The sequence below is a fragment of the Artemia franciscana genome, chromosome 19 (genome assembly GCF_032884065.1).
Source record: "Artemia franciscana chromosome 19, ASM3288406v1, whole genome shotgun sequence".
In the NCBI taxonomy this organism is placed as follows: Eukaryota; Metazoa; Arthropoda; class Branchiopoda; order Anostraca; family Artemiidae; genus Artemia; species Artemia franciscana.
Window position 1 is genome coordinate 14,147,128 of NC_088881.1, and position 15,782 is coordinate 14,162,909.

A 15,782-nucleotide genomic window follows, 5' to 3' on the forward strand; every position below is an offset into this window, starting at 1 on the left:
CACTTCTAGGCCCCATACTTCCCCTCCATAGTGGAGGATTGGCCTTATTTTTGAGTTGAACACTTTTTGTGCATCTTTAAGTCACCTATCCCCGTCAAATTACTGTTCCTGAACAGCATTGCCATTGCTGCTTTTCCTCGATTTGCCATCTTCGAAATATGATTGCTCCATCTTCCGTTCGATGGAATCCCATAATATATTGTCTGAGACACAACCTTCACAGCTTCACCATTCAAATTAAAACTTTCTTCATCTTTATTTCCTGTTGATAAGTAGGAGTGTCAGCTCCAGGGTGCTCAGTCACAACAGCAATAACACATGAGCTGCATTTCCAACTAGGGTTTTCTTGCCGTAATACTGGTGTGGTTATAGCACAGGGGGGATGGAACCATAAAAGACATTTCGAGCACAGAATCGTCACACTTTTCCCACACGACCTCTCACATCCAGGGCAGATATAAGTAGCTCTGGTTCGTGTTATATTCAGTATACAATTTTACTGGTTACAACTAATTAATAAGTCCACGATCAATTTCCTTCCAAACGATGGTGCTAATTCATAAATCCCAAAGGAATTTATACTCGAATAATTAGCTGTCAAATAATCCAAGTTCCGATTCTGAAAATATTTCAATAAAATTCCGTAGGGATATCAGATAACTAAATAATCCAAATTCAAATATTTTCAAGTTCAAGGTTGACACTTTTTAGCTCATTCGGGCAGAGTTGCGCAAAAAACATGAGAGGCAAGCAGGGAACCGTACTTCGATCTGACTGATGGAGGGAATTTATTGTGAGACATACTGTATCAATCTTGATACGTTTTTTTTACTATCAAATTGAAACGTACGCGCTTTTAAATTATTAGTTTTCACTATGGACCCTTGTCAGGGTACCATCTTATATCTTAGGAAACAAAGAACAAATTAGCTTGAATAACCTGGCAACCATAATATTTGAGTAATTTTCATTTAGATTTGGAAATGGATACAACAAACTTTTGCAACATTCTTCACTTGGCAGGGATGCCATTAGAACTTGGTCTATTTACGGAAGGGTAGTGCACCAGTCAAAATAAACAGAAACAAAGGAAAGAAATAATCGTTCAGAGTGGAAGTAAGGAGGAATTTAAGCAAGACAAGAAGATCAAATAAAAAGAGCTAGAATAAAGTTCATTCTTACCTTATTGTCTCCTTTTTTGTACAGTTTAATTGTAGGGAAGGATTGAATTTTGGTGTCTTCCAATTCATTGACAGTGGCATCCATTTTGGCTATAACAATACTTTGGTTGTCCTTGTATTTCTCGGCAAGCTAGGAAAACAAATTATAATTCAAAGAAAATTTAAAGTATCTGTTTGTTAAAATGGCAAAATTTAGGGCTCCTCGTGTTATCCAAAAAATACAACTAACACAAAACGAACTAGCCATGTTGGAGGACATGTTTAAGGTTCCAATGAATGAACTGAAAACAGTCATTCACCTTTCCACGTAATATATAGAACATACTTCACTTTCAGTAAAACTAATGATGCTTTTAATACACGTGTTATTATTTAGATGACCAAAATGACAAGAAATAATGATTACTTCATATTTGAAGATGAATTACCCTCCTTAAAGACTTTGTTAGACAATTTTAAAGACATATCTATTCAAAGACAATTAAAGACATTTATGAATTTTATATTTCAGAAATTTGATTCAATACATTTTTAGATATATTTTAATATCTTTATTTATATATACTTTATTTATATATTATATTTTATTTTAATATATTTTGAGATATATTAAGACATTTATATATTTAAGACACTTATTATATTTAAAGACAATTAAAGCAAAAAAACAAAATGAATGATCTTTATTTGCATTCCCTTATGATCAAATTAATTTGTTGAGCTGTCCTTAGTATTTTTTTTTTCCCACAATTTACCATGTGATTCGAATTAACCGTAATCATGGGATAATCGAAAGAAAGATTATGGAAGATAATATTCCATAATTGGAAGATAATTCTATGCACCATAATCTTCATTTCGATTGTCCCATGATTACGGATCATTCGAATCACATGAAACGTAAATACCATAGTAGCATGAAGTGAAGAAAAAAATAAATTACCCTAGAATAAAAGGACGGAGGAGAACGGGGGAGGGTATAAGAAATACAAGAGATGAATACATAAAATAAAATGTAGGAAAATTCGAGAATCTTGGCATTTTGAGTCCGAACCCGAAGACTCCCTACCCCGCCACCTAATAAAGAGATGGAAAAACATAGACAATGGATCTTGCCTGATGGCGGTCTAATGTTTTACAGTCTTAAAACATATTGTAGCTCTTATCTAACGACAGTGACCAATGATTAGGCTTAATACACAGACAGCATTAGCCCTTTATCAACCATACTCATTTCATTAATAAGATTAGACAGAAAGTGGTTGCAACTGGCTTCTGACGAATCAAGAACAAACAGGAGTATAGCCCTTGAATATTTTTAAGAGTATGTCATGCTAGATTACGTAGATAGGAGGGAGTGAAAGTTCAGCAGTAGGTAGAAAGAATACCCCTATCCCCTGATCTTTACTCTCTAGTTTTTTGTCCCCATTTTGTAGATGCATCATTTATTACGATAAAAATTGCAGTAATCACACTGTAAGCTAAAAAAAAAAGAATCAGAACAACATTTGAAATTACAAAACATGGCTTAAATTTTAATATCATTACTAGGGCCTGAAATTATATACAAGTTTGTATTTGGTTTATTTCAGTATGTAAATTTATCAATCGTATAACTAACTTAATTGCCAACCCAAATATTTCCCATGGCCTTTTTACATATCAAAACAGGATGATTGCAATACTGATTATTTGAAATGCAAATATTATAGTCTACTTTTTTTCTTATCGCAATTGTAACTAGTTTAATGGCGTATCTACTTTATTATTCCTCAATTAGTTTCATTTACATGTCGTAACTCCTAAAACAAAACAGTATATCAAAAATAAACGAAGAAGAGAACTACTTGGAATATTCCCGGACAATTCATAAAAAAACTCTTTTTTTAATATCAAGGGATGGCAATCCATGGGATTTTTTTTTTAGCGAAAATTCAAAAAGAAAGGAATTTTTCAAATTCAAACGCCCGCGGGCAATTATCCCTGCTAGTAGGCAATTTACCCGGAAATTAACCCATCATGGAAGCGTCTCCTATCACTTCTAAATATCAAAACTAGTCAGGTTAACGAACTGTTAAAGCTGTTTGAGAGTTAACTCACCTCAAATCCCCTGTCCCTTAGCCCGAGGTTTCTCATGTTGGTAGAGACAATAAAAAAAAAAGATAATACATTCAAGGCATATTTCATTTTACTTAGGTATGGCTATTACGCTGCTCATGACTAAGATGCACCCTACCCAGGAATTTGCCGGTATTTGCTTGAAAAAAAAAAATCTTGACCCTTTTCCGTGGGAAAACAATGGGTTGTTTTTTCCTCGTACATTAGGGTCTTATCAACCAAAATACTTAAGGATTTGTTTTGAGGCAATCATAGTTTTTTTTTTACCCTTTTTTACGTCATTTTTTTTGGAAAAGTGCCAGACCTTAAAATAAAATTGTCTTTTGGCTTATAGGTTGGCCCAGGGACTTACGGTTGTAGGTTTTAAACTGATCGGTGAAAACAGATTTTAGGACTCATTTAATGGCCACGCTAACGCCTTTATGTCTCAAAATGAAATGTCTGATCACCTTAGACATGAAACAATTCTTGATAGTTCCAATACAACAAATAAGAACATTTTTTTTACCATTTTTGAGAGTCTAAATACAAAAATTTTTATGAAGATTTTGGGGAACCAAATTTTCTTTTTCTTTTTCTCTTACGCATTCGGGTCCCAAGGTTCGATGATTTATGAATATAAGTTTTGGAGCGATTAAATATAAAAATGAGCCTTTTTAGGAGGTTTAGTCATGCCTAAAATTTTGTGTATATTAAAATACACTTGGCCCTATTTTTCAAAGAACCAATATCCCTCCATCGCCCCTACTTTTACATCCACATTTCGGTCCTCTTAGTCCAAAAACTAAATGACATAAGTTTCGCTTTAGGTTTCGTTAAGTCAGTCATACCAATATCTTTCATTTTCAAGCTTCATTCACTCGTTGTAATATCCCTTTTTTAAAGTTTGATTCGACTCTTCACTTTAGTTTCAGTTTCTTAAGTTTTTTTTTCATTCGTATTAATTTCTGTTCTGCTTAAGTTTCTATTATTATTCCAATTTGTATCTGCCCATTTTAAGTTTTAATATAGACTTCACTTCTCAAAATTTTCTTTTTTCAAGACATTTTTTTTAATTAGTCACGAGAAAATAGTCTATATGACAACGAAGTAGTAAATTTAGAACTTGTCTAAGAATTTGAATACGAGTGGGTAACAAATAAACCAGAGACTATATAAAGGGTCATCCTAAGCACAGTCATCTAAATAAAACAAAGGATATCCATAAATTTTTATGAGCGTTTTCTTTCTTTCTGGAAAGCACAATAACCTATTCTATGAATTAACGATACCACAATAATCTATTCTATGATATCAAATCTCAAACGTGATTTTCCATTCTTTTATATTAAATTAAAAATTATTGATGTTAATCTAAAACTACAAAAATAAGTAACTCCATGAACCTTGTTTCGAAAAATTCCACTGTCATCGTCTTCTGTTTCTTTTCTGTTTTTCTCAAATGTCTCCATCAATTCTAATTACAAATCAAAATCTGTAGAATTATTATTTGCATAAAACATCTTTTAAATCTCTTCTATGGCTTCGCCACTAAGCATTAATTGAAATTTTCGAATTAATAATGAAATTTTAAAACAATGTTAAATATTTCACAATTGTTGGGTATCCTGTCGCAGCTCATTAAAAATATAATAGTTGACATCAGCAATAGGCCTAAGTAGTTAACCCAGTATTGTCAATTCAATTAAAAGTTTTTTGTTAATGAACGTAAAGAACCACATTAAAACTAAAACTTCAACAGAAACCAGCCTATATACAAGATGAACTGCCAACTCCCCAAACCCCTTGCTCTTCACGCTAGAGCTAGATTAATGCTTTACTGAAAGCATTTTAGAAGGCACAAATATAGCTTTTTAGATATAGGCACATATATAGCGTATAAATATAGCATTTTAGAAGGCACAGTTGGTGACTGCGAGTGCTTACTAAATCTGTATTTCATTTTCGAAGAAATATGACTTTTTGAAACCAGATTTGAAACCCCTTGGAAATTTTTGTAAAAAAAAGTAACAAAACTTGTAAAACTGCATATAAAAATTTTCATGCTGTTTTTGAAGTTTTTTGTACCCTCCTCCCAACAATAATCCAGGACAAGGCATTGGCAGTACCCCTTCCCCGCTCATCTGAAGATAATTTCTGTTTGTCTTTAATTTTAACTTCGCTCTTTTATTTTTATTTAAAAAACTTGGTTTTTTAAAGTTAACTTAAGTTTAATCTTGAATTATTAGGATTTGAGTTTCAATTGAAGCTCTGGATTCCTCCAGAAATTTTCTGAAAGAAGACAGAAATTTCTATCCCAATATTTTGTGAATTGTAGAAGGAAGAATTATAGAAGACTAGGTTTGTTAGCAGAATAAATGCGAGTATAAAAGAAATACACAAATATATCTTTTGCACGATATTAAAAAAATGGCTCTATCTTCAGCCTAAATTAGATTAGAAATAGATGATAATAATAAGTAAATCTATATTTTTAATGATGTTTTATAACAATAACTTCGCTATGTAAACGCAAGAAGGAGCTAGTATTTTGGTTTGTGTTGTTCTTTTCCCCTGTCAAAAATGAACTTGAGTTATGAGTTTTCATTATTCCTTGAGGAAGTCAATAAGTCATACCATTTTTTTCGCAAAAGAATCCAAAAAATTTGAAATTCCAAGCTTGATTCTCTTTTATTAAAATATAACATGTTCCAATTTCACTTTCAGAAAAATATCAGTTTCTACCACGACTTGTTGACAAGGATCAAGTGTCATTTCAGGATTTTCATTGGCTTTCAACATAGTGCATTTTGATAGAAATGATCCCTATCAGTCGCGCTAAAAGCTATTAATTAATACAAAGTCCATCTTTAAGTGCCAAAAATCCCCCTCTGTTTAGTTTTCTATTATCTTTCTCCAATTTCTTATTTTTTACTGCTGGCCTTTTCTTTATGCTTGTTTTAGCATCAAACTGTTGACAACTGACAAAATTTTTTACCTTTTCATAGATAGGCGTAAGTTGTTTGCAATGTCCGCACCACGGAGCGTAGAATTCCACAAGGACATCTTTGGTTTCATCAAGGACAACTTCACGAAAATTCTTGGCCACTAGAACCTTCACAGGTTTGCTATCCCAATCTTCAGGAATTTCTTCAGACAAGAGGTGAGGCTGGAATAAAAGTGAAATGAATATTACACCATCACATGGCATTTTTCCTTTTTTAGACGCATGTGGGAGAGAGGGAGGAGAGAAAGAACCCCCCCCCAAACAAAATCTGGCTAGAGTGGTCGGTCTTTCCTCATAAGAAACAAGTTTTCAGCAAAGTTTAGAAATAAGAAGGACCATCCACAATTATGGCAACTACTGTGTTTCAAACAAGTTTAAACAAAATGACGAATATTTGCATAGACGTCACAAATAGACACGCGGTAGGGTTAATCATCACAAAAATGAAACTAATTTCTTTAATTCGTCGGTAAATATTTGATCTCGACGACTGAGGAACAAGAGACAGTCTAAGTCAAAGATCATGCCCTGGCATGGCCTTATCAAAAGGGGGAGGGGAATCAGCGTTTTACTGGTACTGGAATCGGGGGGGGGGGTACGGACTAAGGGAAGTTGAATCATGGTTTGACTCGCCCAATGGGCAAAAACTGGCATTATCATGCTTTAAAATATAACTCGCTGAATTACAGCAGTTGAAGGTATACGTTATTAATCCAAATTAATTACATACATTTTAGCCTTACTTTGATGGTATAACAACCAATTTGCAGACATAGTTAAGGCTTTTTAATAGTCTTGATCATAATGTAGTTGTGGAAGAAGCAAAGGCTATGGGTGCCCGTCCATTTGTTGTACGAATGCTCGCTAGTTTTCTTTTTGAAAGATCTCAGCGTGTCCAACTTCCTGATCATGAGCCATCCGAATTTGTAAATATTCTTTGTGGTTCGCCACAAGGGACTAAATTAGGCCCGCTTTCTTTTCTTATTGTTTTTAACCGTATTTTAACAACAATACGTGAGCGTTTTAAATTTGCTGATGATTTAACTATTTTATCACTGCGACTAAGCCCTCCGACTACTGAACAGTCTGACTTGATCAAAATCCATCATGATCTAAAAGCTGAATTAGGAAAGGTAAAACTGACGGTCAGTGAAACTAAGAGCTCTTATATGACGTTTTCCTTCCTAAAGGGTAACAACCACTCTTCTCATAATTCCATACTGCCAACAAAGAAAACTGTTAAAATACTTGGGATTCTTTTGGACGATGATTTAAGATGGAATTCGCACGTTGACTATCTGACTAAAAAAGGCGCATCGCTTTTACATTAATTTTCCAACCTAAAAAGATTTGGTACACCAACTGAGGTTTTAAAGTCTGTATACTGCAGCTATGTTAGACCTTCTCTTGAGTATGCATGCCCTGCTTGGCATCCGGGATTGACAAAAGATCAAACAGATAGACTTGAGACGATACAAAAAAGAGCTGTAAAAATTATACTTGGACAAAACTACTCAACTTACGAAGATGCACTGAAACAACTCAATTTGGACTCACTTGATAGTCGTAGACATGGCTTAACATATAGATTTGGACTAAATTGTTTAAATTCCCCAACTCATTGTCGTCTCCTACCCAACTTTGTGAGCCCCCCAACTGAAGGACCAGTTACTAGACTCCGAAAATAAAAAAGAATTGTCCACAGTTACTGACTTGCTCAGCCTATAGTACTGAGAGATATCGCAAATCATTTGTTCCATATTTTACCCGTCATTCTAATAATATAGACGCGACTAATATTTAATGTTTGATTAATATAATGTTTGTTTAAATTTTCCTGTGAGTGTTTTTGAAGGTATAAATTATTTTTGTTATGACATGCTAATGCCAGCTCCGGCTATTGTAGTGAATAAATATATTCTATTCTATATATTTGACGCAACTGGTTTGTTTATGATTCTTTGTGCCGAAAATATCTACACAATTTCGATATTCCATGTCTTTCGTTCGTATATATACGAAATTCCCGATATCAAATAACCGTTAAAAAAGAAAACTTAATAAACAGAAGCGCTAAATTGTCGGTAACACTAATTCTGCATAAAAAACGAAACCTTGTAAGATACAATAGTACCTTGTAAAAACAATAAACCAAATCTTGTAAGGTTCAGAAAAAAAAAATCCGTATTTCAGTAATAGTAAAACTGGGGTCAATGACCCCCTATGGGGCTGGAGGTTGATTTCAGTAGGAACACTATAATTATCACATATTTTTACTGATTGCGTTACAATTTTTATATTATAATTGATACTCGTCCATTATTCAGAAAACACCAAGAATTTGGTTCACAATATCAGATAATAACCGGTTTGTTGATGTCTGATTTTGGAGAGAATTAGCTTCGGCTCAATGGAAAACTGCACTGTAGCTATATTTTTATTAAATATTTAGTTGGTATTTTGGTTAGGTTAGGTTACTTTTTGCATGCAGCCCCGCTATACTTCAATCCCCCCCCTTAATGTGCAAACTTACAGCCCAAATTACATATATCCTATCTATCTCAGAAGCGTGTCAGTTGTTTCAACCCCGTATCTACAAATTGAATCAATTTGGATGTTTTCTGAATAACGGACTATAATTATACTTTTATAATTACAACAAGTAATATTTTTTAGGGTGGATTATGCTACTGATCAACATACATAAAATTTCTTTTTAACTCGATATCACCTTTATCTTTAATACAATGAATATTGATGATAAATGAGTTTAACATCGATGACGATATCCTTAAGGTAATGAAACCTACCCTTGGTAACGAAAGTCCTTACTAATGAAATAAAATATACAAGAAACGGGTAAAATTCTTTAATAAGACAGTGAATTATTTAGACAGTGAAGTTTTTTATGCTTTTTTGATATATAATTTCAAAGGACAATTTTAATTCTAAAATTGTTCGTTGATTCAGTTAGCAACGAGGACTAAAAAACAAAACTTTGCTGAAGCGTTACAATGCATTTTGGGTTCATATGACTTTATCTGAATGCGCTGCTAAAACATTTTAGCAAACATGTGTTATATCTGGGCAATATGTCTGGTTGATAACTGGCACATTGAAACCAAATTCAGTGACGCATTTTGTTCTTAAAGTTTCTCTAACTATTTTTTTTTTTTAATTAAATACTCAATTCTTATTCAATTCTCTAATCTCTCTATTTTTTGCATTTTTTTTCCTTTTTCGGATTTGATAAACAAAAAAAAAGGCTTGGAAGAATAGGAAGATAAGTCTACAAACCATGAAAAGAATATTGGAAGCTACAGTGATGACAGTAGTCAAACATGGTTCTGAAGCATGGGTGCTCGGAAAGGCGGATGAAGATTTGCTAGATGTTTTCCAGAGAAATTGCATGCGGGTTGTTATGGGTACCCGGCTGACTGACCGTATTTCAAACAAAAGGCTCTACGAAAATTGTGACTCAACTCGACTTTCTAGGGCTATAATGAAAAAACAAGTTGAGATGGCTAGGGCACGTTCTGCAGATGAAGGAGGACAGATTGCCGAATATTGTCCTTTACGGCCAACCATTTAGGGCTAAACAGAAAGCAGGTCCTCAGCGGTTGGGGTGGGAGGATGTTACTAAGAACGATCTTAGTAAAATGGGAACTTCCTGGGAGTGTGTAAAGAGGGTAACTTTGAATAGATAGGGATAGAAGAGCGTGCGTAGCTGTGTTGGTCTCAGGCGGATTGGTGCTGCGGTGAGTTTTTAGTAGTAGCAGTACAAATAGTGATCTCTTCATAGGTGAATTATAATTTCAATAATATTAAGGTTTGAGCTTTACATCTCGGTAACTTAGAAAAGAGAATTCTATAAATATTTTGGATTTGATTAATCGAGAAAAGGTGGAACAATACAGGCAGTATTGTTTTGCACGTCATCTCAGCCCCTTTTTAAAGTAATATCTACATACAGAAGAATGGGATACACACTTGGTTAAAATATTCAGAAAATCGTTATCTCCTAGAACAGTCTTGGATTTAGAGCAAGGGACGGGGGGGGGGGTTGTACTGGCAGATTCAAGGAGAGAAGGGTGGACTTAGTTAAAATACATACGAATCAGTTGATGTCAAAGTGAATTTGCAACAATTACACAGACGAAGAGGCATGTAGTTATTTTTGTAACAAGATTTTCATCGAAAATAAAAAGACAAGTTATCTCCAGCCCTACTTCCCCTAGCTGAAGAAAAAATTCACATTAACCCTCCCCCTAAATTTTCCTGACTTGATGCCACTGACCACAGCTCATATTAAAAAGAGAAAGAAAGAGAGACAGAGAAAGAAAGAGAGAAGACGCAAAAGACGGATCTTACCTTTAACTTATTATCAAGGAAAGCTTGGACGAAGGACTTCATGTTTTCCGCAGTAAGCTCAGGGTTTTCAGGCTTATATTTGGTCATATCCTCTTCAAGTTTAATGAGTCTCATTGTAGGTAATTCAGTTTTCTTTATACCAAAAAATTCAATGATGCGCTGATGGTCTTCTTCCTCAGTATCAACGGTCACAAATAGTAGCTAAAATAGAGACAAGAATTGGACTAATAACAGAATTTCATAGGCAAGATTCGTTGAAACGTTAATAAAAGAAGAAGGCGAATAGCCTATAAACAGCATAAATATTTCGCCATGACCAATGGAAGAAAACAGAAAAGAACTAAATCTCGACTAATTGTGAAACTCTGTCTCAGTTGATTGGAAATGCCATTCCTTACCACGAAAATAAAAAAAAATTCAAAAGTCCGTCATTCTGAATTTTCATCGAAACAGAACCAAGGTACAACTGTACAGTTAAGGCACAATTGTCATGGCCACTTTAGCAGTAACTGACATATCGTCTATTTTATTCTTTTAATTAAGACATCAGCTCTTTAATAGACTCATAACCAATTTAGTTCCATAATTTTCGATGGATTTTTCATTAATTACCATGGCTGTAAGAACTTACCTCGAGCTATAGCAGATCCAAACAATGTTAACATCACTTGGGTAATCGATAAATCTTGAAGTCGGTGAGCCAAATCAATGCTCTATTTAGCTTCTTTTTTTATCATTTGCCCGAAATGAAGAGAATAAGTAAAATTCTAAGGGCGACTTTCTGATAATCGATTCGTTATATTTGCTTATTTGAGAAAGAGAAATGCAGATTTACCAGCCTTCAAATCAATTAAACAATTTATCAAAATTTCCATTTTGTGATTTTAGCTCTATTTTACATCATTTTTTGATTTCCCCTCTAAAGAAAAATCTTCGAATAAATTGCCTCGAGCCTTGAACCTACCCTGCGTATATGCAAGGGACTGTTTGTTTTAGGGGATTTCTTTCTTTTTCTTTTTATTTTATAGAAGACCAGTAAACTTTCAAATCCAAAAGTTACAATTGGAAAAAAAAAAGTAAATAAGAACATATCATCACATGAAACAGTGTTAGACCTCTTAGGTCACCGATATTTTTTGTAGTTTTTCTAAATCTTCCATGTGTGACAATATTATTTTACAAAGGAATTATATAGAATTAAGTAAAATAACAGAAGGACAAAGAAAAAACAACAGCTTTTTATAGAGCTGAAAAAGCTTCATGAAATTAAGTGGAAGCCTTCTAAATACGAAATATTCAGGGACTTTAAGATCCACACAATAGCATTTCAACCACAATTCTTTAATAAATCACGGAGCCTGCTGTACAGAAAAGAATTATGGATTTTCCCCATAGCTGCAACATCATAGATGGTCTTTTCAAGGTCCCATTTAAAAGCTAATTTTTTTTATCGAAGTTTTTTTTTTTTATTCGTCTTGATAACGCCGTCAGAAAGTGATATGTGGCACTAAAAATGGCAATTTTTGTGCCATATCTAGATTGGAAAGCCTAGGGAGCTTGAGAAGAGGGCCATTAAAATCTCAATGGTCGAAAACCGTAATTTTAAAATATTTCATCTTGTATATTCTCCCTCCCATCCTGCTAATAGGTTTCATAAATTGTGGACTGACAGGCACTAGTAGTAGCTTACAAATCTTTTATGTTCTGTTAGTTTAGCAAATTCGAGATCCTTGGTCCGCGATTATGGAACTCGATCTTCCACAGAGATTAATTGGTTGTTAACCTCATTGGTTGTTTTGACTGGTTGACGCTTCTGTGCTTCATAGGGGGATTAGAAATTGGAACCATCTTGATCGGAATCCAAAAGAATATTAGTGATATGTCTCTGTTTAATAGAGCAATTGAATAAATCCTTTTTAGTAAGTATGAGTTTCAGTTGTTTTGTTTTATTTGGGGGGGGGGGTTGAATAAATAATTATGGCCTTTTGAGATATGATTATAATATAAAAGTTGGAATTGTTTAGTTGTAAGATTCGTAGTGCCGATCAGGATGTGCGATATGTGTTAGTTTCTGCCTTATGTATGTGCGATATGTGTTAGTTTTATTATTTAGTTTGTGTTGTATTATTTTAGTGTATTTTTGCCATCTCCTCGGATAAGTTTTTTACTTCTCGGAATGACTGTTAATACTGATGCCGCTGTTTGGTAGAATAAATATCTCTCTCTACTGCAAGATCGTAGGAAGATGCCTAATAGCTATTTTTAAATCTTTGACCATATTAATGTGTTTTTTGTAAATTCATCTTGATAACCTCATTATAAAGCGTCACATAGCACCAAAATAGCATTTTTGGGTACAATTTCTAAAGTAGAAATGCTGGGAAGCATGAAAATGGTACCATAGAAATATAAATGGTCAAATACCCTTTAAGCAAACTAGTAAAGATATACTTTAATAGTAAAATAGTAAAGATAACAAACTAATAGTATATATGTCAATAACAATGATAATACATAACAAAGAAATAATATACAATAAATAACAAAATTACATTAATAAAAAACAAAAATAAAGAAAATAATAATAAATAACAATAATAATAAATAATTAAGATAAAAAATCTAGTAAGATAAGCAAACTAGTAAAGATCTAGTTAAACCTCAAAGTACCCGACACTTTTAAAACGTACATTAAGAAAAACAAAAAACTCTCTAATGAAAAAAATTACCTTTCGAAGCTGATTTTAAAATGTTAACTATCCTTTCACTTAATATTCATAGTAAAGGTTTATTATGAAAAGAAATTTATGATAATTGCAAAAAAAACCTGAAACCCCTCGAAAATACTTATACCTTAAGAGCTCACGACTGCCTCTTCTTGTTTGTCTCTGGTTCAACACAGAAATGTACTCATATAGAATAAAAGACTTGGATTAAATCAATAAGAAAAAGATATTAAAATTTTATATCTTCTTTAGAGTTCACTTACAATAAAACTATTGGGCTGTAGCTTGTAACTATTAAATCTTGACGATTTTGCTCACTTTTGTTTTTCATTTTTTCCCACACTTTTTTGCAAATTAATTTGGGTCCTTCTATATACCTTCTTATTAGAAGCTCCAAATTTTTAGCAATAATGTAGCTGTAAAATTGCAATAGTAATACTATGGATTTTTGCAAATTAAATTAACAACATATAAAATTCGTTGAATGTCCTACAATGTCCTAAAAATCTCATAAAGTGCAGTATTTCATAAACAACATGATTATTTAGTTTCAACTTCTCTAAGATCGCAAGATCCCAATGGGACTCTTTTAGGACAAAATTACAAACTTTAGAAAACTGTGAGTTTTACTGTGAAGTAAAACCTATGTATGTATAATTCGTTGTCTTTTTGAAACAAAAAAAAATTATTTAACTTCTTTAGTTTTATTAGCATGAAACTAAATTTCAGTGTAAAGTTTAGTTGGTAAATTTAAAAAACCTTAAAAAATCAATTTAGAAAAGCAGCTTTTTATTGGAAGTAAAATTATCAGAAACTTAACATTTCCCTAAATTTGTAGAACTCTAAAAAACTAGCAATTGACTGAAAGCAAAAATGCGATTAGGAGCAGAAAAGTCCTCAAGTACCCTGCAAAAACAAAAACTAGTATAAAGGCTCTCATTAGTTAACACCGGATATGAAACTAATACATTTTTAATAAATAATTTTAATTCTTTCAATACCTCAAGTAAGATCAGTTTTAGTCAAGCGCCGGTTTTTCGGAATTCTACAACTTTAGAAAAATATTACGAGTCACTTCAATCAAACCAATATTCCAGATATACATTATATATACTGAGAAGAAATGTATTTATTCGCTTAAAGTTTCATCTTCGCTCTTCACTTCGGTAAGATTCTTATTTTTAATTAATTAAAACGTGCAGGACGCTAGAATGACAAGTTTCTAACAAAGGTTGCGCTTGCACTGCCTTCTTCCTAATGGCATCACGAAAAAATTACCTTTCTGCAGTACAACCCAGAAGTTAATCCCTATGGACCCTAGTACAGAAGAATATCAAACAAAGAAGAACAAAGCATATATATACATATATATATATAATTACCTTTCCCCTGAAGTCCCTGGCAAGTTGCTTTGCGGCTTCGTACGCTTTCTGATATTGTTCGGATATCTTTGAGACAAAAATGAGAAGATGAGACTTAATTTCACCACCAAAGATTTTCGATGCTGTTTCATGGTTAAATTCGACTACAAGTGGCAGAGATTCACCTTGAACAAAGGTTTTAACAGCATCTTCTGTCCACTCTCCATCAAAATTGACTCGTCCATCATCAAACTAAAAAAGGAAAAAAAATGTTTTCAGTGAAAAACAAAGACGTCAAGTTCAAATCCTAAAATAAAAAAATCTAAAAACAAAAAACTGGAATTATTTCATACATTTTCATTTGTGCAATTTTCTAAATTCTTTTTTACATCGACAGATTCGTATATATGCAAAAGAGTCATCCCTCCCTTTCAATTCACTAGCATAGAGCCCCTCCACCCACCCTGAATCCAAGACTGCCCAGGGAGACTTTAAGTAATTTTATAAAAATTTAAAAGGAAAACTATATTGCGTTGCTCTGTATGTAAACATTACTTTCAAATCTATATAGGAAAAAAATAGCTCATAATTTTCAAAGAAAATATCCAAACTGACTGCAATCTCCGCTAAACATGAAAGATATCGGAAGAGTTTTGTTCTGGGTTTTGTTGAGTTATATAATAGCCAGGAAAATTAGGCATTATTTTATTGTTATCTATTTATTTTTTTATTTTTGACTCTTTTACTAAGTTTTGACTCATCATATTTTTTTATATACTTTCATTAATTTATTGTTATCTATTTAATTTTTCTTTTCGGCTTTTTAACTAAGTGTTGACTTTTCTTTCGTGTATTTCGTACAATGAATTATGTTTGATGTGAATGTCACGTTCTTTCGATGATTATATATATACATATATACACACAAACACATACATATATATATATATATATATATATATATATATATATATATATATATATATATATATATATATATATATATATATATATATATATTATATATATATATCTATAT

The 15,782-nt window shown here is 32.7% G+C and overlaps 2 protein-coding genes across 3 annotated transcripts in view; both read right to left on the reverse strand.

Annotated features, from left to right (window-relative positions):
- The window catches only part of LOC136039317 (actin-related protein 2/3 complex subunit 4), a 291,440-nt gene that overhangs the window by 109,335 nt on the left and 166,323 nt on the right, over positions 1-15,782 (reverse strand). The gene's annotated exons all lie outside the window — the stretch shown is intronic.
- LOC136039310 (protein disulfide-isomerase-like) overlaps positions 1-15,782 on the reverse strand; it is a 51,754-nt gene that overhangs the window by 17,201 nt on the left and 18,771 nt on the right. For both annotated transcript variants that reach the window (XM_065722920.1, XM_065722919.1), the window contains exons 5-8: positions 14,765-14,995; positions 10,657-10,857; positions 6,277-6,447; positions 1,183-1,311 (exon numbers count right to left, since the gene is read on the reverse strand). In XM_065722920.1, the coding sequence (XP_065578992.1) occupies positions 1,183-1,311; positions 6,277-6,447; positions 10,657-10,857; positions 14,765-14,995 (732 nt within the window). The remainder of the gene's footprint in view (positions 1-1,182; positions 1,312-6,276; positions 6,448-10,656; positions 10,858-14,764; positions 14,996-15,782) is intronic.